This window comes from Salvelinus fontinalis, unplaced genomic scaffold (assembly GCF_029448725.1).
Source record: "Salvelinus fontinalis isolate EN_2023a unplaced genomic scaffold, ASM2944872v1 scaffold_0361, whole genome shotgun sequence".
In the NCBI taxonomy this organism is placed as follows: Eukaryota; Metazoa; Chordata; class Actinopteri; order Salmoniformes; family Salmonidae; genus Salvelinus; species Salvelinus fontinalis.
In genome coordinates, this window is record NW_026600570.1 from 30,649 (window position 1) to 51,888 (window position 21,240).

The window sequence follows — 21,240 nt, forward strand, 5'->3', positions numbered from 1 at the left end:
GCATCACCCGATATAACCTGTAGTCTGTCAGGTCTCATCACCCAGATATAACCTGTAGTCTGTCAGGCCTCATCACCCTGATAGAACCTGTAGTCTGTCTGGCCTCATCACCCAGATAGAACCTGTAGTCTGTCTGGCCTCATCACCCAGATAGAACCTGTAGTCTGTCTGGCCTCATCACCCAGATAGAACCTGTAGTCTGTCTGGCCGCATAACCTGATAGAACCTGTAGTCTGTCTGGCCGCATCACCTGATAGAACCTGTAGTCTGTCAGGTCTCATCACCCTGATAGAACCTGTAGTCTGTCAGGTCTCATAACCCCAATAGATCCTGTAGTATGTCTGGTCTCATCACCCTGATAGAACCTGTAGTCTGTCAGGTCTCATCACCCTGATAGAACCTGTAGTCTGTCAGGTCTCATCACCCAGATAGAACCTGAAGTCTGTCAGGTCTCATCACCCTGATAGAACCTGTAGTCTGTCAGGTCGCATCACCCGGATAGAACCTGTAGTCTGTCAGGCCTCATCACCCAGATAGAACCTGTAGTCTGTCTGGTCTCATCACCCTGATAGAACCTGTAGTCTGTCAGATCTCATCACCCTGATAGAACCTGTAGTCTGTCAGGCCTCATCACCCCGATAGAACCTGTAGTCTGTCAGGTCTCATCACCCCGATAGAACCTGTAGTCTGTCAGGCCTCATCACCCGGATAGAACCTGAACTAAAAGTCTATTTCATTATGTTACTGGGTAGGCAACTAAAAGTCTATTTCATTATGTTTCTGGGTAGGCAACTAAAAGTCTATTTCATTCTGTTACTGGGTAGGCAACTAAAAGTCTATTTCATTATGTTACTGGGTAGGCAACTAAAAGTCTATTTCATTATGTTACTGGGTAGGCAACTAATAGTCTATTTCATTCTGTTACTGGGTAGGCAACTAAACGTCTATTTCATTCTGTCGTCCCTGCACTCTTGCAGTAATCTTACCACCCCTACACAACCATACACACCAAGCCTAAACCTAGAAGACCATGCACTAACTTTATCCCCTGGCCCAGACAAACACCCATGGATGTAATCCCGCCCTCTCTCTCTAACTCTCTCTCCATCTCTCCCCCTCTTTCACCAAAGTGACACTTGGGTGATAAGAGGAGAAATGACCTTGGTAGTGTGGGTCTGGACTGTGTCTGTCTGTCTGTCTTTCTGTTTGTTTGTTTGTTTGTTGGGGACAACAACAAGGCAGGCATATCAAAGGAGCTGAAAGTGACAGGAAAAGGTCATGTCATTACTGGTGTCAACACCCTGGTCTAAACAGCCACTCCCTCTCTCTCTGATCTCAGAGCAGCTGACACTGTGACCATCACAATGCTAGATGAGGACCTCTGGCAAGCACCGTTGACTCCTCCTACTTTCTTTAGGCCAAAAACAACCAAGATGAGTTAATGTCTTTGACACGTTATGAATGTCTATAGGTGCTACTCTATCTTCATACTAGTAGCTGTCAATGACCGAGGGGGGTCTAAAACCAAACTACAAACAGCAGCACTATCACAAAATGGCTGCCCCTCCCCTGCTATCATTGTGCTAAATATTGTGGAGTCATCTTGGCTGTTATCTACCAGGGAGCTGAACAGTAGCTGCCTGCTATTCATGACCTCTCGAGTGCCCTCCCCTGATGGGAAAGAAAAGAGCTACCTCCTCGACTGCTCACCACTGCAATCAGGATAAGATAAACAGGAACAAATTGGAACCTTATCTTGTTGGTCAAAATACACCACATGTTAACACATCAAAACATTTGCAAGAAACATTAAAGGCCAGTAGGAAGATCCAGGAACGTTTTACAAATCTCAAATAACTGCTGTGTCATCTGAGCAAAATCTGCCCATAATAAGCCTGCATCTATCCATCTATAGCCAGTAGCTAGTAGACACCCATTGTTGGAGTCACAGGCTCCAATCAACCAATGATATACCTTACTGAACCTGACAGTAGCCTATCAGGGTAAAACCATTAGCCTATAACACACAGAGATCACTAGAGGACCTGATGTCATAGATCCTCATAGTTACACAGTGTGCTGATAATGGCAGTGTAACGGTCTTGACCTGTTTTATGTTGTTTTTGTATGTGTTTATGGTCAGGGCGTGTGTTTTGGGTGGGCAGTCTATGTTTTCTGTTTCTATGTTGGTTTTGGGTTGCCTGGTATGGCTCTTAATTAGAGGCAGGTGTTTTGCGTTTTCCTCTAATTGAGAGTCATATTTAGGTAGGGTGTTCTCACTGTTTGTTTGTGGGTGATTGTCTCCTGTGTCGTCGAATGTATGTACCATACGGGACTGTTTGGCTGTTCGTTTCGTTTTGATGTAGTCTGTTCCTGTCCGTGAGTTTTACGTTAGTTATGCAAGTTCATGTTCAGGTTTTTCATCTACGTCGTTTTCTTGTTTTGTAAATTTGAAAGTGTTTTGTTTCGTGTTGCCATCGTCGTTTATAATAAAAGGATGGCTTATTTCCCGAATGCTGCGTATTGGTCCACTGATCCTTCTCTCCTCTCCTCATCTGAGGAAGAGGAGAACGACAGCCCTTACAGGCAGCCATTTTAGTGAAGGATAAATCAGTCTAATATACCTAGAAAGTGATTATTATTATATATTTTTTTACAATTTTGTACATTTAACCTTTATTTAACTAGGCAAGTCAGTTAAAAACAAATTATTATTTACAAGGACGGCCTACCCCGGCCAAACCTGGACGACGCTGGGCCAATTGTGCGCCGCCATATGGGACTCCCAATCACGGCCAGATGTGATACAGCCTGGATCCGAACCAGGGACCGGTTAAGATCGCTGCGCCACTCGGGAACACAGTAGACACAGTAGACCCTGCTTAATTAAGGAGCATTGTTTAATGGGGCCGTGCTGGTTTCAAGGGGTTTAGCAGGCAATGGGGCAGAGAGTGTGTCCCAGTTAATGATGTCCCTGCATGCAATAGCCAGCCTGACCCATTACCACACTGTTTAGTATGGAGCCTTCAGGGACAGGAATTCAGCCTCATTTACACCACTTTTCTCACAGAGGTCTATATCACAGTGGCTTTCACTACGCCCATGATACGCATACTATGCAAGTGTGTTTGTCTGTGTGTGTGTGTGTGCATGCGTCTTTGTGTCTATCTGTGTGTGTCCTCAGGGAGCTGAAGTCTTCAGGTATCAGACAAGATTAGTCATCATCAAGAGACCGCTGTTACGGTAACTGAGGCGCAACCGCTGTTACGGTAACTGAGGCGCAACCGCTGTTACGGTAACTGAGGCGCAACCGCTGTTACGGTAACTGAGGCGCAACCGCTGTTACCGTAACTGAGGCGCAACCGCTGTTACGGTAACTGAGGCGCAACCGCTGTTACGGTAACTGAGGCGCAACCGCTGTTACGGTAACTGAGGCGCAACCGCTGTTACGGTAACTGAGGCGCAACCGCTGTTACGGTAACTGAGGCGCAACCGCTGTTACGGTAACTGAGGCGCAACCGCTGTTACGGTAACTGAGGCGCAACCGCTGTTACGGTAACTGAGGCGCAACCGCTGTTACGGTAACTGAGGCGCAACCGCTGTTACGGTAACTGAGGCGCAACCGCTGTTACGGTAACTGAGGCGCAACCGCTGTTACGGTAACTGAGGCGCAACCGCTGTTACGGTAACTGAGACGCAACCGCTGTTACGCTAACTGAGGATCAGGCTGGAAATAGAGCACAGACTGAAAGGGAAACAGACTCACTATGATGATGTCATTATGATGGGACCAATCAGAAAGCAGGGTTATAATTATGTCATTATGAAAGGCTCAATCACAGAGCAGGGTTATGACAATGTCATTATGAAAGGACCAATCCGAGACCAGGGTTATGATGATGTCATTATGAATAGACCACTTAGAGAGCAGGGTTATAACAATGTCATTATGAAGGAACCAATCAGAGAGCCGGCTTATGATGATGTCATTGTGTCATTGATTCACTGTGACACGTGAGTGATGGACGACAGACTGAAAGGGAAACAAACTGACTGTGACACATGGGTGATAGACGACAGACTGAAAGGGAAACAAACTCACTGTGACACGTGGGTGATAGACGACAGACTGAAAGGGAAACAAACTGACTGTGACACGTGGGTGATAGACGACAGACTGAAAGGGAAACAAACTGACTGTGACACGTGGGTGATAGACGACAGACTGAAAGGGAAACAAACTGACTGTGACACGTGGGTGATAGAAGACAGACTGAAAGGGAAACAAACTGACTGTGACACGTGGGTGATATAAGACAGACTGAAAGGGAAACAAACTGACCGTGACACGTGGGTGATAGACGACAGACTGAAAGGGAAACAAACTGACCGTGACACGTGGGTGATAGACGACAGACTGAAAGGGAAACAAACTGACTGACACGTGGGTGATAGAAGACAGACTGAAAGGGAAACAAACTGACTGTGACACGTGGGTGATAGACGACAGACTGAAAGGGAAACAAACTGACTGACACGTGGGTGATAGAAGACAGACTGAAAGGGAAACAAACTGACTGTGACACGTGGGTGACTGGGGTCAGAACACACTGGTCCTCCTGGTCCAGATCGTCCCCAAAGCTGCTGTTCCTCTGGAGGGGACGAGGGGGCTGCACCTCCAACAAACCAGGGGTCTTTTTCACTGCCAACACACACACACACACAGTCCCACGCATGCAAACAGGCACACACACACTCAGACTATGCATAGCCAAGTGACAGAAGATTTCCCTATGATCTTATAATGTAATTTCAAAAAAATCCATGCAACCCTTTGACATTTCTATATTTCTGTAGCGAAAACAAAACAGCGCAGTGCTTTGTTACCTGGGAGTGGCGAGCTGAATGTAAGGGAGGAAAGAGAGGTCCAGGACTGCTGGGTATCTGTGAGACCAAGAAGAGCAGGGGAGGGAGGGATGGATGGAGACAAACACACAAGAGAATCATGTAGCTAGCAATCTAGTAGATACATGATCCTCTGGGTGGGATGGGAAAGGCTGGGAGGCGTGCTTTCTATGGGTCATGGAGGTGGAGGGGGGTGGGGGCTAGGCGGGATGGGAGGCATGGTTTCTGGGTGGGGACGGAGGATTGCAGCAGGTGGATGGGGACTAAGGGGGCAATGGGTTGGGGTTATCTTTGTGGGCATTCAAATATATTTTTTATAAAGCCCTCTTTACATCAGCAGCTGTCACAAAGTGCTTTATAGAAACCCAGCCTGAAACACCAACAAGCTACTAAGATAATCATGATAACAAGATAGAATGGTGGCACAACAGACATTTTGAAGGGGGTTCCAGAACCACTATAACCTCAATATGCTGCTGCCAATGTGCTGGAACTCATACATTCAACTGAAGACTGATTTACCTGCAGTTGACTGACTAAAGGGTTATATACCTATACACAAATGTACAGACGGAGCAGGCAGTGAGAGACAGATATAACAGTAACCGAGACAGTGATTGGCCAAGAGGACAGCTGCAGTGATTGGTCAAGAGGACAGTGACAGATGCAGTGATTGGTCAAGAGGACAGTGACAATGATTGGTCAAGAATACAGTAACAGTGACAGTGATTGGTCAAGAGGACAGTAACAGTGACTGGACAGGAGGAGTGGACACTAACAGAAGCTCACCACATCCTAGTGCTTCAGCTAAACAGAAGCCAGAAACAGCAGATAGGGAAAAAGAGAGAGGAGGAGAATGAGAAACAGAGAGGTAAAGAGAATAGAGAGTGTGTTGAAAACCGTGGGAAATGTCTAATACATTAATACAATTAATCATAATTCAATTGACAGAAATGGAATTGGCTCTGATAACCCCTGGCAGAGTGCAATTAAAATGGGGGTGAACTGCCCCTTTAGGTTACTCCAAGCCACTAAGATGCAGTGTAAATATATATAGGCGAGTAGCCCTCTCCTACCTGTACACACAGTGCTGTAGACGTCAGAGCTGAGCTCCCTCCCACTATTGAACACAGAGTCGTAGGAGATACTGGGAACAGTGGGAGAACCAGGCCCGTCGTCCTTCTCACTGCTCTTCAACTTCCTCCTCAGCTTCACCTGTTTGCAGACGGACAGACGTGAATGGATGGATGCACGGATGGATGGGTGGGTGGGTGGGTGGGTGGATGGGTGGATGGATGGATGGATGGATTGGTGGGTGGGTGGGTGGATGGGTGGGTGGATGGATGGATGGATTGGTGGGTGGGTGGGGGGGTGGATGGATGGATGGGTGGGTGGGTGGGTGGGTGGGTGGATGGATGGATGGATGGATGGGTGGGTGGGTGGATGGGTGGGTGGATGGATGGATGGATTGGTGGGTGGGTGGGGGGGTGGATGGATGGATGGATGGGTGGGTAGGTGGGTGGGTGGGTGGGTGGGTGGGTGGGTGGGTGGGTGGATGGGTGGATGGGTGGATGGATGGATGGGTGGGTGGGTGGGTGGGTGGGTGGGTGGGTGGATGGATGGATTGATGAATGGATGAATGAAATAGCATCGATCTGATAACCAGTGATTCTATATGGACAGCTGACCGTTTTCTTGGGCTTGGGACTGGATACAGAGGAGCTGGGCAGAGCAGGTCTCCTCCTCACAAACGTCTTGAAGGTGGCCGAGTCAGGGTTCTCCACAGCAAAGACCCTCCACGAAGTCTGGCCAGAGAATGTGATCAGGAAGTAAACAGACATGAACATTGCAGGTGACTACTAGAATCTACACCACAGTTGACTCGAGATGAAGGTACTTTTAAGGAATAGTGAGGAACGCATCTACCTAACCAAGCTCCACAGCATCTCTGAATAATAGGGTTTCTGAAATGCAACAGTTGTTGTGGAGTAAAAGAGCAGGCTGGTAGAACAGAGATAAGAACGGGCCGAAAAGCTCACTTCACGGCTAGCTTGAAATGGCGCCGATTGTGCAATCGAATTGGATCCTTTTCTATAGCTCAACTGGTTCGTACGTTGTCAAGGGGGGGGGGGGGGGAGGGGCGGTCAAGCGTGTTAGCGAGGCAGAGGGCTCCGGGTTTGAGATGTGGAACAGACAGTTTACTCTGAGTTGTAATCAGAGAGGAGGAAGCTAATATTGCTTATCTAGCACACTGATGTGGGTTTCACTGGGACTGTCTCTGTCAGACTCACCTGGATGAGAATGGCAGCTGCAGGGATCTGCCTGTTGAAGTGCTTCTGCCTCTGTTTCTGTTGAACCTTCAGGGCAAAGCCTGAACCCAGGATCCCCTGCAGACAAACGCAGAGGATTACTACACTACAAAAGTAGGGCTGTTACCTAGTACCATAAAGTGTTCTTCAATTGTTCCCCTAAGGAGAACCCTCTGAAAATAACTATTTTCACATAACCATTCACCACCAAAGGGTTCTACCTAAATGGAAAAAAGGTTATCCTATGGGGACAAACGAATATCCCTTTTTTTCTAAGAGTGTACTTCACGGTGTTACGGATGAACAAACAGTATCTTTCCACCCGATTACTCCTGCACTTACAGCTGGTAGGGCGAAGAAGGAGATGGCAAAGACTGAGAAACACGATGCAATGGTTTTACCGATCCACGTCTGAGGCACCTTGTCTCCGTAGCCTATAGTTGTGACGGTCACCTGCAAAAGACAAAAGACTGCTAGAAGAGTCATCCCAGACACCTGCCCTGTTAAGTGAAGCCAGACACACACAGACACTCACTCACTCACTCACTCACTCACTCACTCACTCACTCACTCACTCACTCACTCACTCACTCACTCACTCACTCACTCACTCACTCCCTCCCTCCCTCCCTCCCTCCCTCCCTCCCTCCCTCCCTCCCTCCCTCACTCACTCACTCACTCACTCACTCACTCACTCACTCACTCACTCACTCACTCACTCACTCACTCACTCACCAGTGGAGGCTGCTGAGGGAGGACGGCTCATAATAATGTCTGGAACAGAGAGAATGGAATGGCATCAAACTCAAGGAAACCATGGAAACCATGTGTTTGATGTATTTGATACCATTCCACTGATTCCGCTCCAGTCATTACCATGAGCCCGTCCTCCCCAATTAAGGTGCCACCAACCTCCTGTGAAACACACACACACACACACACACACACACACACACACACACACACACACACACACACACACACACACACACACACACACACACACACACACACACACACACACACACACACACACACACACACACAGCAGCCTTACCACCCCCCACCACAAGGCGTCAGCGTAGCTCTCGAACTCATTGGCTCCATTGCTGTCCACAGCATCCTTCTCTGCCAGGTACACAAAGTAGGAGGAGAAGATGAGCCCCAGAAAACCAATGTACAGCGTAGTGATGAGCTCCTGGAAACACACATACAGGCAAGCACACACACACACACACACGCACACATGCACACACATACACACACAAAGACACACACACACACGAGACAAGTTATTTAACAAAGTTATGTAGATAGGAATAAAGTTATTAATAGCGAAGAAAGGTTTGTCGCTGAGCATTAAATGAGGAGTGTGTGTTAGTGTTGGTCAACTCTGTTTATCGGTGCAGTAAACAACTCATAATAATAAGAATACATGGTATTTATATAGCGCTTTTCAAGGACCGAACTAACCTGCCTGTGGATGAAGACCACAGAGCCCAGCAGACGCCACGTCCCTCCCTGCCGGTCCACATGGAGCATGCGCAGAATCTGCAGGAAGCGAATCCCTCTGGAACAAAAACACACTCTCTGTGATCAGGGCTCCAGACAAACATTTTCCCCTGGTGGGGGAGTTTTTCTGCGGCATCACACAATAGAAAACAATTAGTAATCATCTGATAAAGTGATTTAGTTATAGACAGACTACTGAGATGGTATTACAGATATTACCACTTAGTATTCATCTGATAAAGTGATGTAGTTATAGACAGACTACTGAGATGGTATTACAGATATTACCACTTAGTATTCATCTGATAAAGTGATTTAGTTATAGACAGACTACTGAGATGGTATTACAGATATTACCAATTAGTATTCATCTGATAAAGCGATGTAGTTATAGACAGACTACTGAGATGGTATTACAGATATTACCAATTAGTATTCATCTGATAAAGCGATGTAGTTATAGACAGACTACTGAGATGGTATTACAGATATTACCAATTAGTATTCATCTGATAAAGCGATGTAGTTATAGACAGACTACTGAGATGGTATTACAGATATTACCAATTAGTATTCATCTGATAAAGCGATGTAGTTATAGACAGACTACTGAGATGGTATTACAGAAATAAGGTGTTTCATCTAACATGTCCACGCAGGAATGCATGATTCAACGAATCCAGTGGTGTCATGAAGTTTGGGACAAATAGTCTATAGTTGTTTTGTTCCATAGAGATACATTTGCCCACATCTTTTATGTGCAATAATATCATAGGCTGATTTATTTGGGACTATTTCACCACCTGAGTAAGTGGAAACTCCAAACACATTAGCTTGATCGCTAACTCTAAACATAATACCCACTGCTGGTGACCATGTAGGATTCTAACACTAAAGTCAAGAAGAAGAAAAAACATTTCAGTTGTAGCCTGCTACCCAATGAGGCTATGGCCGATGCAACGGCCGATTCGCATTTCTCAAGCTGCGTATCTCAAAGCCATATCAAATATCTTGGTTGTAAAATAGTTGATATATAGAGCTCACTGGGAGTTGAGAAATAAAAACTACACCTACAGAAAGCTGAGAACCTCCTCTCTTCAACAGCGACAACCGTAGTTGCTTCCAAAGATGTTTACTACTCGCAATTAGATTTTGAAATGTTACAGCCTATGCAATCTGAAGAAAATTAAAATCTCCTGGAATGCGGGGAGAGAGTGAGTAAGTGGCTCGCTCATTACAGCAGCAGGCCCCAGCTAAACAGGCACAGAAACCTTCATTACAGCAGCAGGCCCCAGCTAAACAGGTACAGAGACCTTCATTACAGCAGCAGGCCCCAGCTAAACAGGCACAGAAACCTTCATTACAGCAGCAGGCCCCAGCTAAACAGGTACAGAGACCTTCATTACAGCAGCAGGCCCCAGCTAAACAGGCACAAAGACCTTCATTACAGCAGCAGGCCCCAGCTAAACAGGCACAGAAACCTTCATTACAGCAGCAGGCCCCAGCTAAACAGGTACAGAGACCTTCATTACAGCAGCAGGCCCCAGCTAAACAGGCACAGAAACCTTCATTACAGCAGCAGGCCCCAGCTAAACAGGTACAGAGACCTTCATTACAGCAGCAGGCCCCAGCTAAACAGGCACAAAGACCTTCATTACAGCAGCAGGCCCCAGCGTAACAGGCACAGGGGCAGAGATCTTCATTACAGCAGCAGGCCCCAGCTAAACAGGCACAAAGACCTTCATTACAGCAGCAGGCCCCAGCTAAACAGGCACAAAGACCTTCATTACAGCAGCAGGCCCCAGCTAAACAGGTACAGAGACCTTCATTACAGCAGCAGGCCCCAGCTAAACAGGTACAGAGACCTTCATTACAGCAGCAGGCCCCAGCTAAACAGGCACAAAGACCTTCATTACAGCAGCAGGCCCCAACAAAACAGGCACAGGGGCAGAGACCTTCATTACAGCAGCAGGCCCCAGCTAAACAGGTACAGAGACCTTCATTACAGCAGCAGGCCCCAGCTAAACAGGCACAAAGACCTTCATTACAGCAGCAGGCCCCAGCTAAACAGGTACAGAGACCTTCATTACAGCAGCAGGCCCCAGCTAAACAGGTACAGAGACCTTCATTACAGCAGCAGGCCCCAGCTAAACAGGCACAAAGACCTTCATTACAGCAGCAGGCCCCAACAAAACAGGCACAGGGGCAGAGACCTTCATTACAGCAGCAGGCCCCAGCTAAACAGGCACAGAGACCTTCATTACAGCAGTAGGCCCCAGCTAAACAGGCACAAAGACCTTCATTACAGCAGCAGGCCCCAGCTAAACAGGCACAAAGACCTTCATTACAGCAGCAGGCCCCAGCTAAACAGGCACAAAGACCTTCATTACAGCAGCAGGCCCCAGCTAAACAGGTACAGAGACCTTCATTACAGCAGCAGGCCCCAGCTAAACAGGCACAAAGACCTTCATTACAGCAGCAGGCCCCAGCGAAACAGGCACAAAGACCTTCATTACAGCAGCAGGCCCCAACAAAACAGGCACAGGTACAGAGACCTTCATTACAGCAGCAGGCCCCAGCTAAACAGGGACAGAGACCTTCATTACAGCAGCAGGCCCCAGCTAAACAGGCACAAAGACCTTCATTACAGCAGCAGGCCCCAGCTAAACAGGTACAGAGACCTTCATTACAGCAGCAGGCCCCAGCTAAACAGGTACAGAGACCTTCATTACAGCAGCAGGCCCCAGCTAAACAGGCACAAAGACCTTCATTACAGCAGCAGGCCCCAACAAAACAGGCACAGGGGCAGAGACCTTCATTACAGCAGCAGGCCCCAGCTAAACAGGCACAGAGACCTTCATTACAGCAGCAGGCCCCAGCTAAACAGGCACAAAGACCTTCATTACAGCAGCAGGCCCCAGCTAAACAGGCACAAAGACCTTCATTACAGCAGCAGGCCCCAGCTAAACAGGTACAGAGATTCTCATTACAGCAGCAGGCCCCAGCTAAACAGGCACAAAGACCTTCATTACAGCAGCAGGCCCCAGCTAAACAGGTACAGAGATCTTCATTACAGCAGCAGGCCCCAGCTAAACAGGCACAAAGACCTTCATTACAGCAGCAGGCCCCAGCGAAACAGGCACAGAGACCTTCATTACAGCAGCAGGCCCCAGCTAAACAGGCACAGAGACCTTCATTACAGCAGCAGGCCCCAGCTAAACAGGGACAGAGACCTTCATTGCAGCAGCAGGCCCCAGCGTAACAGGCACAGAGACCTTCATTACAGCAGCAGGCCCCAGCTAAACAGGCACAGAGACCTTCATTACAGCAGCAGGCCCCAGCTAAACAGGCACAAAGACCTTCATTACAGCAGCAGGCCCCAGCGAAACAGGCACAGAGACCTTCATTACAGCAGCAGGCCCCAGCTAAACAGGCACAGAGACCTTCATTACAGCAGCAGGCCCCAGCTAAACAGGGACAGAGACCTTCATTACAGCAGCAGGCCCCAGCTAAACAGGTACAGAGATCTTCATTACAGCAGCAGGCCCCAGCTAAACAGGCACAGAGACCTTCATTACAGCAGCAGGCCCCAGCTAAACAGGTACAGAGACCTTCATTACAGCAGCAGGCCCCAGCTAAACAGGCACAGAGACCTTCATTACAGCAGCAGGCCCCAGCTAAACAGGCACAAAGACCTTCATTACAGCAGCAGGCCCCAGCTAAACAGGCACAAAGACCTTCATTACAGCAGCAGGCCCCAGCGAAACAGGCACAGAGACCTTCATTACAGCAGCAGGCCCCAGCTAAACAGGCACAGAGACCTTCATTACAGCAGCAGGCCCCAGCTAAACAGGGACAGAGACCTTCATTACAGCAGCAGGCCCCAGCTAAACAGGTACAGAGACCTTCATTACAGCAGCAGGCCCCAGCTAAACAGGTACAGAGATCTTCATTACAGCAGCAGGCCCCAGCTAAACAGGCACAGAGATCTTCATTACAGCAGCAGGCCCCAGCTAAACAGGCACAGGCACAGAGACCTTCATTACAGGAGTCATGAGGATAATAATGCACATGACTATTTGACCAAATCATGGTTTCAGCCAAGTTTGGAGTGAGGTGACCATGTAGAATGTGCAGCTTGCACCAATGCAACCAACTAAAAAATGTAACTCGCCATAGCCAAGTCAAAAGTGTAGCCAAATGCAACTAAATGGTCGCAGTCTGGAGCCCTGCATGATAGTGCTGGAAACGTAGGAGACTTTGGACATGAGAGTCGAGGGCCAGTGTCTTACCTGACAGCAGATGTGGCAAACACCTGTCCATTGGAGCCTACTACCAGTACGATGATGGAGGCCACCACTACAATCAAATCTGCAGAGAAGAACACAGTGGAGGGGAACCATGTTACAGGAGGGAGCCATGTTACAGGAGGGAGCCATGTTACAGGATGGAGCCATGTTACAGGATGGAACCATGTTACAGGAGGGAGACATGTTACAGGATGGAACCATGCTACAGGAGGGAGCCATGTTACAGGAGGGAGACATGTTACAGGGTGGAGCCATGTTACAGGATGGAGCCATGTTACAGGGTGGAGCCATGTTACAGGAGGGAGCCATGTTACAGGATGGAGCCATGTTACAGGATGGAGCCATGTTACAGGATGGAGCCATGTTACAGGATGGAGCCATGTTACAGGGTGGAGCCATGTTACAGGATGGAACCATGTTACAGGGTGGAGCCATGTTACAGGATGGAACCATGTTACAGGATGGAACCATGTTACAGGAGGGAGACATGTTACAGGATGGAGCCATGTTACAGGATGGAGACATGTTACAGGAGGGAGACATGTTACAGGGTGGAGCCATGTTACAGGAGAAAGCCATGTTACAGGAGGGAGCCATGTTACAGGAGGGTTCCCAGGGTTGTTGAATTGTCACTGTTACTTAATTAGGATATCTATTTGCATACTGAATGCAAATAATTGCCATTATTGTACATGTTTATATCTTATTTTATCTGAAGACTAAGGATGCCCGTGTGGAGTTTGTTCCAGGCACTTGCCGATGATGGAGATAGGCTTCCTGGCAAAGCGCAGCCGGCCCCAGACGCCAACATATTTACTACGGCACCCTGCCGACCACAGCCGCACACCATACTCCACACCGAATAACACCACTAGCGCTATCTCCTGTTAAAGACAGAGAGTGGGGGGGGGGTGTAGAGAGACAACTTTTGTGAGTGTAATGTTCACTGTTAATTGTTATTGTTTATTATCTATTTCACTTTCTTTGGCAATGTAAACATATGTTTCCCATGCCAATAAAGCCGCTTAAATTGAGAGAGAGAGACAGAGAGAGAGAGAGAGAGAGAGAGAGACAGAGATAGAGAGACAGAGAGAGAGAGACAGAGAGAGAGAGACAGAGAGAGAGAGAGAGAGAGAGACAGAGAGAGAGAGACAGAGAGAGAGAGAGACAGAGAGAGAGAGACAGAGAGAGAGAGACAGAGACAGAGAGACAGAGAGAGAGAGACAGAGAGAGAGAGAGAGAGAGAGAGAGAGAGAGAGAGAGAGAGAGAGAGAGAGAGAGAGACAGAGAGAGAGAGAGACAGAGAGAGAGAGAGAGAGAGAGACAGAGAGAGAGAGACAGAGAGAGAGAGAGAGACAGAGAGAGAGAGAGAGAGAGAGAGAGAGACAGAGAGAGAGAGAGAGAGAGAGAGAGAGAGAGAGAGAGAGAGAGAGACAGAGACAGAGAGAGAGAGAGAGAGAGAGAGAGAGAGAGACAGAGACAGAGACAGAGACAGAGACAGAGACAGAGACAGAGACAGAGACAGAGACAGAGAGAGAGAGAGAGAGAGAGAGAGAGAGAGAGAGAGAGAGAGAGAGAGACAGAGACAGAGAGAGAGAGAGAGAGAGAGAGAGAGGACGTAGGAAATAGTAAGTGATTATCAGACAGAAAAAGAGGGATTAGAGCAGGTGATAAACTAAAGGCTCAGACACACCAACAGCTGGCCCAGAGTACTTAGCACCTCTGAACATCATTTGAGAACCAAGTGTGCACTGATTTTACATGTAGAATGTTGTGAAATATGTCGTCAGTCAGACATCTCCAGCTGGTGGTCCCTAAAACACAGCGTGCTGATCTATCTTCAGCCCAGCACGACATCCAGGATGTGTGATGTGTGCCAGCCTTCAGGGAACCACAACAGGACTAATATATGACCGGGCCCTGTGTTGTGGTTATTCATGTCACATCACCTGGATTGTAACTTTCCTTTTCCAGGAATGAGAATTAGACCAAAAATGAAAGCAAACGTCTAAGGATGGTGCTGGAGGATTGGTGCTGGAGGATTGGTGCTGGACTATCTGACATAAAAAGAAAAGGGGACATTTTGAACAATGAACTGAAATGAACGGCAAATGGCTCCCAGTGCATGACATGAATCAAACAATGAACTGAAATGGACGCCAAAAGGCTCCCAGTGCATGACATGAATCAAACAATGAACTGAAATGGACGCCAAAAGGCTCCCAGTGCATGACATGAATCAAACAATGAAATGAAATTAACGCCAATGCAATTCCATTCAAATTGGCAAGTTTAGCATTTTGCAATTTAGAAGACAAATACAAAATCAATAACCTTTAATGGACTTTTAAGAGTGACAGATGCCCAATATATGTTCCGTCTTGGCGTTGGGCAAACACATGTTAGTATCAGGGCTCCCGAGTGGCGCAGCGGTCTACAGCACTGCATCACGGTGCTAGGGGCGTCACTACAGATCCTGGTTCGATCCCGGGCTGTATCACAACCGGCCGTGATCGGGAGTCCCATAGGGCGGCGCACAATTGGCCCAGCGTTATCCGGGTTAGGGGAGGGTTTGGCCGCGGGGTAGGCCGTCATTGTAAATAAGAATTTGTCCTTAACTGACTTGCCTAGTTAAATAAAAGGTTAAATTAAAATTACGCAAGTGCCACAGATGCACTAGGTTACTCCTTCCAGGAAGAGAGAATCTACACTGGACCTTGTTAACAGTGAGTAAAGTGGTGACCTCACGTGCACTGGGGTGCAAACCAGACAAAGGAAGAGCTGTTGTTGTTGTGGTGGGGATGGGAATGGAGGGGAGGAGAGAGGAGGACGGAGGGCAGGGTCATCAGCATTGAGGTCCAGTCATTCCACCTATAGGCCCCTTTCTGATCCGACTTACTAACGTAGTTATACTGAGGTCAGACACTATGTGGCACTAAAATAGGGACACAAAAAATGAAGAATCAAATCCAGGGATATGTATATGGACACATCTGGCCACAGAAAAAAGCACTGTCCCTGATCAGTTGAACATTAAGTGGGTCGCGTCATGAATTTGCTCAAAACAGTCTTTCACGTTCTGACGACTCACACATCTCTTTCTTTATTTTTCCTATAGTTGAGAAACAAAAGAAGGACAACTGTCCGGGCAGAGCTAGTTAGGGTCCCTGGCAAACAGAAGGGCCTCTCTAGTTAGGGCCCCTGGCAAACAGAATGGCCTCTCTATTTAGGGCCCCTGGCAAACAGAAGGGCCTCTCTAGTTAGGGCCCCTGGCAAACAGAAGGGCCTCTCTAGTTAGGGCCCCTGGCAAACAGAATGGCCTCTCTAGTTAGGGCCCCTGGCAAACAGAAGGGCCTCTCTAGTTAGGGCCCCTGGCAAACAGAAGGGCCTGTCTAGTTAGGGCCACTGGCAAACAGACGGGCCTCTCTAGTTATGGCCCCTGGCAAACAGAAGGGCCTCTCTAGTTAGGGCCCCTGGCAAACAGAAGGGCCTCTCTAGTTAGGGCCCCTGGCAAACAGAAGGGCCTCTCTAGTTAGGGCCCCTGTCAAACAGAAGGGCCTATCTAGTTAGGGCCCCTGGCAAACAGAAGGGCCTCTCTAGTTAGAGCCCCTGGCAAACAGAAGGGCCTCTCTAGTTAGGGCCCCTGGCAAACAGAAGGGCCTCTCTAGTTAGGGCCCCTGGCAAACAGAAGGGCCTCTCTAGTTAGGGCCCCTGGCAAACAGAAGGGCCTCTCTAGTTAGGGCCCCTGGCAAACAGAAGCGCCTCTCTAGTTAGGGACCCTGCTAATCCCACCTCTGCGGGCGCAGATTAATCTGTAATTCTGGGCGTCGTCCTGATGAGTGGACAGCATCATTTAATCCTGTTAGACACTGGCTGAGGTGAACTTTCAACCTGCGTGTGCGTGCCCTTGTGGCCCCCACACTCCGACCCCGCTCCTGTCTAACCATAATCCCTCGTTCTCTCTCTCTTTGCCCTCTTTCTTTCTCCTCTAGGACGACTCTCAAGCGTAGTCCCCCTCTTTCCTCTCCTTTGTCTCCGTTCCTCTGACTGCAGAAGGGATCTGTCAGCCAGACTAAGCATACAAACACAAGAGCTGTTTAACTCAGCAGCTGGTCAGTGGTGTCTAGGTTTGAGGGAAGGATTTAGGGTCAGGGTCTGGATGGGTTTAAACATCCAGAGTTGCTTTGGCTGACGTCACATTTAGGGATGCGTATGTATGTCAACACAGATCTGTGAGCATGGACACATTTCACAGTTCTTTTGGTTCACAAATAATACCATTTTGACTATGGCTATGCAGACCCATCCAGGTGGATGCTACATATTGGTGATGAATGTGAATACGTTTCCCTCATACAATGAAGATGGCTTCCATCCAATCAACTATTGGCATTACAGTATTATTCCCTAAAATGAGACTTAAAGAATGAAATGGTCTTTAGACAGAAGGATAGGGCGAGGAATCAGACAAGGGTGAAGATGAAATACAATTTAAAATGCAGGTTTGGTGTTAGGGGCGTGGTATGGCTGGAGTTTAGGGTCAGGTTTGGTGTTAGGGGACTGGTATGGCTGGAGTTTAGGGTCAGGTTTGGTGTTAGGGGACTGGTATGGCTGGAGTTTAGGGTCAGGTTTGGTGTTAGGGGTCTGGTATGGCTGGAGTTTAGGGTCAGGTTTGGTGTTAGGGGTCTGGTATGGCTGGAGTTTAGGGTCAGGGTTGGTGTTAGGGGACTGGTAAGGCTGGAGTTTAGGGCCAGGTTAGGTGTTAGGGGCCTGGTATGGCTGGAGTTTAGGGTCAGGTTAGGTGTTAGGGGTCTGGTATGGCTGGAGTTTAGGGTCAGGTTTGGTGTTAGGGGTCTGGTATGGCTGGAGTTTAAGTCAGGTTTGGTGTTAGGGGCCTGGTATGGCTGGAGTTTAGGGTCAGGTTTGGTGTTAGGGGACTGGTATGGCTGGAGTTTAGGGTCAGGTTAGATGTTAGGGGACTGGTATGGCTGGAGTTTAGGGTCAGGTTTGGTGTTAGGGGTCTGGTATGGCTGGAGTTTAGGGTCAGGTTTGGTGTTAGGGGCCTGGTATGGCTGGAGTTTAAGTAAGGTTTGGTGTTAGGGGCCTGGTATGGCTGGAGTTCAGGGTCAGGTTTGGTGTTAGGGGTCTGGTATGGCTGGAGTTTAGGGTCAGGTTTGGTGTTAGGGGCCTGGTATGGCTGGAGTTTAGGGTCAGGGTTGGTGTTAGGGGTCTGGTATGGCTGGAGTTTAGGGTCAGGTTTGGTGTTAGGGGTCTAGTATGGCTGGAGTTTAGGGTCAGGTTTGGTGTTAGGGGTCTGGTATGGCTGGAGTTTAGGGTCAGGTTTGGTGTTAGGGGCCTGGTATGGCTGGAGTTTAGGGTCAGGTTTGGTGTTAGGGGACTGGTATGGCTGGAGTTTAGGGTCAGGTTTGGTGTTAGGGGTCTGGTATGGCTGGAGTTTAGGGTCAGGTTTGGTGTTAGGGGCCTGGTATGGCTGGAGTTTAGGGTCAGGGTTGGTGTTAGGGGTCTGGTATGGCTGGAGTTTAGGGTCAGGTTTGGTGTTAGGGGCCTGGTATGGCTGGAGTTTAGGGTCAGGTTAGGTGTTAGGGGACTGGTATGGCTGGAGTTTAGGGTCAGGTTTGGTGTTAGGGGTCTGGTATGGCTGGAGTTTAGGGTCAGGTTTGGTGTTAGGGGACTGGTATGGCTGGAGTTTAGGGTCAGGTTAGGTGTTAGGGGCCTGGTATGGCTGGAGTTTAGGGTCAGGTTTGGTGTTAGGGGCCTGGTATGGCTGGAGTTTAGGGTCAGGTTTGGTGTTAGGGGCCTGGTATGGCTGGAGTTTAGGGTCAGGTTAGATGTTAGGGGCCTGGTATGGCTGGAGTTTAGGGTCAGGTTAGGGGTCTGGTATGGCTGGAGTTTAGGGTCAGGTTTGATGTTAGGGGCCTGGTATGGCTGGAGTTTAGGATCAGGTTAGGTGTTAGGGGCCTGGTATGGCTGGAGTTTAGGGTCAGGTTTGGTGTTAGGGGCCTGGTATGGCTGGAGTTTAGGGTCAGGTTTGGTGTTAGGGGACTGGTATGGCTGGAGTTTAGGGTCAGGTTTGGTGTTAGGGGTCTGGTATGGCTGGAGTTTAGGGTCAGATTTGGTGTTAGGGGACTGGTATGGCTGGAGTTTAGGGTCAGGTTTGGTGTTAGGGGACTGGTATGGCTGGAGTTTAGGGTCAGGTTAGGTGTTAAGGGCCTGGTATGGCTGGAGTTTAGGGTCAGGTTAGGTGTTAGGGGCCTGGTATGGCTGGAGTTTAGGGTCAGGTTTGGTGTTAGGGGCCTGGTATGGCTGGAGTTTAGGGTCAGGTTTGGTGTTAGGGGCCTGGTATGGCTGGAGTTTAGGGTCAGGTTTGGTGTTAGGGGCCTGGTATGGCTGGAGTTTAGGGTCAGGTTAGATGTTAGGGGCCTGGTATGGCTGGAGTTTAGGGTCAGGTTAGGGGTCTGGTATGGCTGGAGTTTAGGGTCAGGTTTGATGTTAGGGGCCTGGTATGGCTGGAGTTTAGGATCAGGTTAGGTGTTAGGGGCCTGGTATGGCTGGAGTTTAGGGTCAGGTTTGGTGTTAGGGGCCTGGTATGGCTGGAGTTTAGGGTCAGGTTTGGTGTTAGGGGACTGGTATGGCTGGAGTTTAGGGTCAGGTTTGGTGTTAGGGGTCTGGTATGGCTGGAGTTTAGGGTCAGATTTGGTGTTAGGGGACTGGTATGGCTGGAGTTTAGGGTCAGGTTTGGTGTTAGGGGACTGGTATGGCTGGAGTTTAGGGTCAGGTTAGGTGTTAAGGGCCTGGTATGGCTGGAGTTTAGGGTCAGGTTAGGTGTTAGGGGCCTGGTATGGCTGGAGTTTAGGGTCAGGTTTGGTGTTAGGGGCCTGGTATGGCTGGAGTTTAGGGTCAGGTTTGGTGTTAGGGGCCTGGTATGGCTGGAGTTTAGGGTCAGGTTAGATGTTAGGGGCCTGGTATGGCTGGAGTTTAGGGTCAGGTTAGGGGTCTGGTATGGCTGGAGTTTAGGGTCAGGTTAGATGTTAGGGGTCTGGTATGGCTGGAATTTAGGGTCAGGTTTGGTGTTAGGGGCCTGGTATGGCTGGAGTTTAGGGTCAGGTTAGGTGTTTGATGTTTGGGATAGCTATCTGACCATACATGTTGTGCTGAAGGTTTGGGCGGATGGGGAGAGAGAAGACTGTCATAGGAAGAATGACCTTTCTATAGTGTAGAGAGAAAATAGACCACTACTGCTCTCTGCTGGCCTATCAACTCTGTTACACAATAAGGATCTGCCCTCTGCTGGCCAAGCAACTCTGTTACACAATAAGGATCTGTCCTCTGCTGGCCAAGCAACTCTGTTACACAATAAGGATCTGCCCTCTGCTGGCTTAGCAACTATGTTACACAATAAGGATCTGCCCTCTGCTGGCCAAGCAACTCTGTTACACAATAAGGATCTGCCCTCTGCTGGCCAAGCAACTCTGTTACACAATAAGGATCTGCCCTCTGCTGGCCTATCAACTCTGTTACACAATAAGGATCTGCCCTCTGCTGGCCAAGCAACTCTGTTACACAATAAGGATCTGCCCTCTGCTGGCCTATCAACTCTGTTACACAATAAGGGTCTGCTCTCTGCTGGCCTATCAACTCTGTTACACAATAAGGATCTGCTCTCTGCTGGCCAAGCAACTCTGTTACACAATAAGGATCTGCTCTCTGCTGGCCTAGCAACTCTGTTACACAATAAGGATCTGCCCTCTGCTGCCAAGCAACTCTGTTACACAATAAGGATCTGCTCTCTGCTGGCCAAGCAACTCTGTTACACAATAAGGATCTGTCCTCTGCTGGCCTATCAACTCTGTTACACAATAAGGATCTGTCCTCTGCTGGCCTATCAACTCTGTTACACAATAAGGATCTGTCCTCTGCTGGCCTATCAACTCTGTTACACAATAAGGATCTGCTCTCTGCTGGCCTATCAACTCTGTTACACAATAAGGATCTGCTCTCTGCTGGCCTAGCAACTCTGTTACACAATAAGGATCTGCCCTCTGCTGGCCTATCAACTCTGTTACACAATAAGGATCTGCCCTCTGCTGGCCAAGCAACTCTGTTACACAATAAGGATCTGCCCTCTGCTGGCCTATCATCTCTGTTACACAATAAGGATCTGCCCTCTGCTGGCCTAGCAACTC

At 48.6% G+C, this 21,240-nt stretch overlaps 1 protein-coding gene across 1 annotated transcript in view; it reads right to left on the bottom strand.

Annotated features, from left to right (window-relative positions):
• The window catches only part of LOC129845761 (potassium voltage-gated channel subfamily KQT member 1-like), a 47,184-nt gene that overhangs the window by 10,861 nt on the left and 15,083 nt on the right, over positions 1-21,240 (bottom strand). Inside the window, exons 3-13 of the mRNA XM_055913660.1 lie at positions 13,794-13,920; positions 13,019-13,097; positions 8,688-8,784; positions 8,272-8,412; positions 7,557-7,667; positions 7,197-7,292; positions 6,594-6,710; positions 5,982-6,120; positions 5,695-5,712; positions 4,888-4,944; positions 4,579-4,702 (exon numbers count right to left, since the gene is read on the bottom strand). Of these exons, the coding sequence (XP_055769635.1) occupies positions 4,579-4,702; positions 4,888-4,944; positions 5,695-5,712; positions 5,982-6,120; positions 6,594-6,710; positions 7,197-7,292; positions 7,557-7,667; positions 8,272-8,412; positions 8,688-8,784; positions 13,019-13,097; positions 13,794-13,920 (1,106 nt within the window). The remainder of the gene's footprint in view (positions 1-4,578; positions 4,703-4,887; positions 4,945-5,694; positions 5,713-5,981; positions 6,121-6,593; positions 6,711-7,196; positions 7,293-7,556; positions 7,668-8,271; positions 8,413-8,687; positions 8,785-13,018; positions 13,098-13,793; positions 13,921-21,240) is intronic.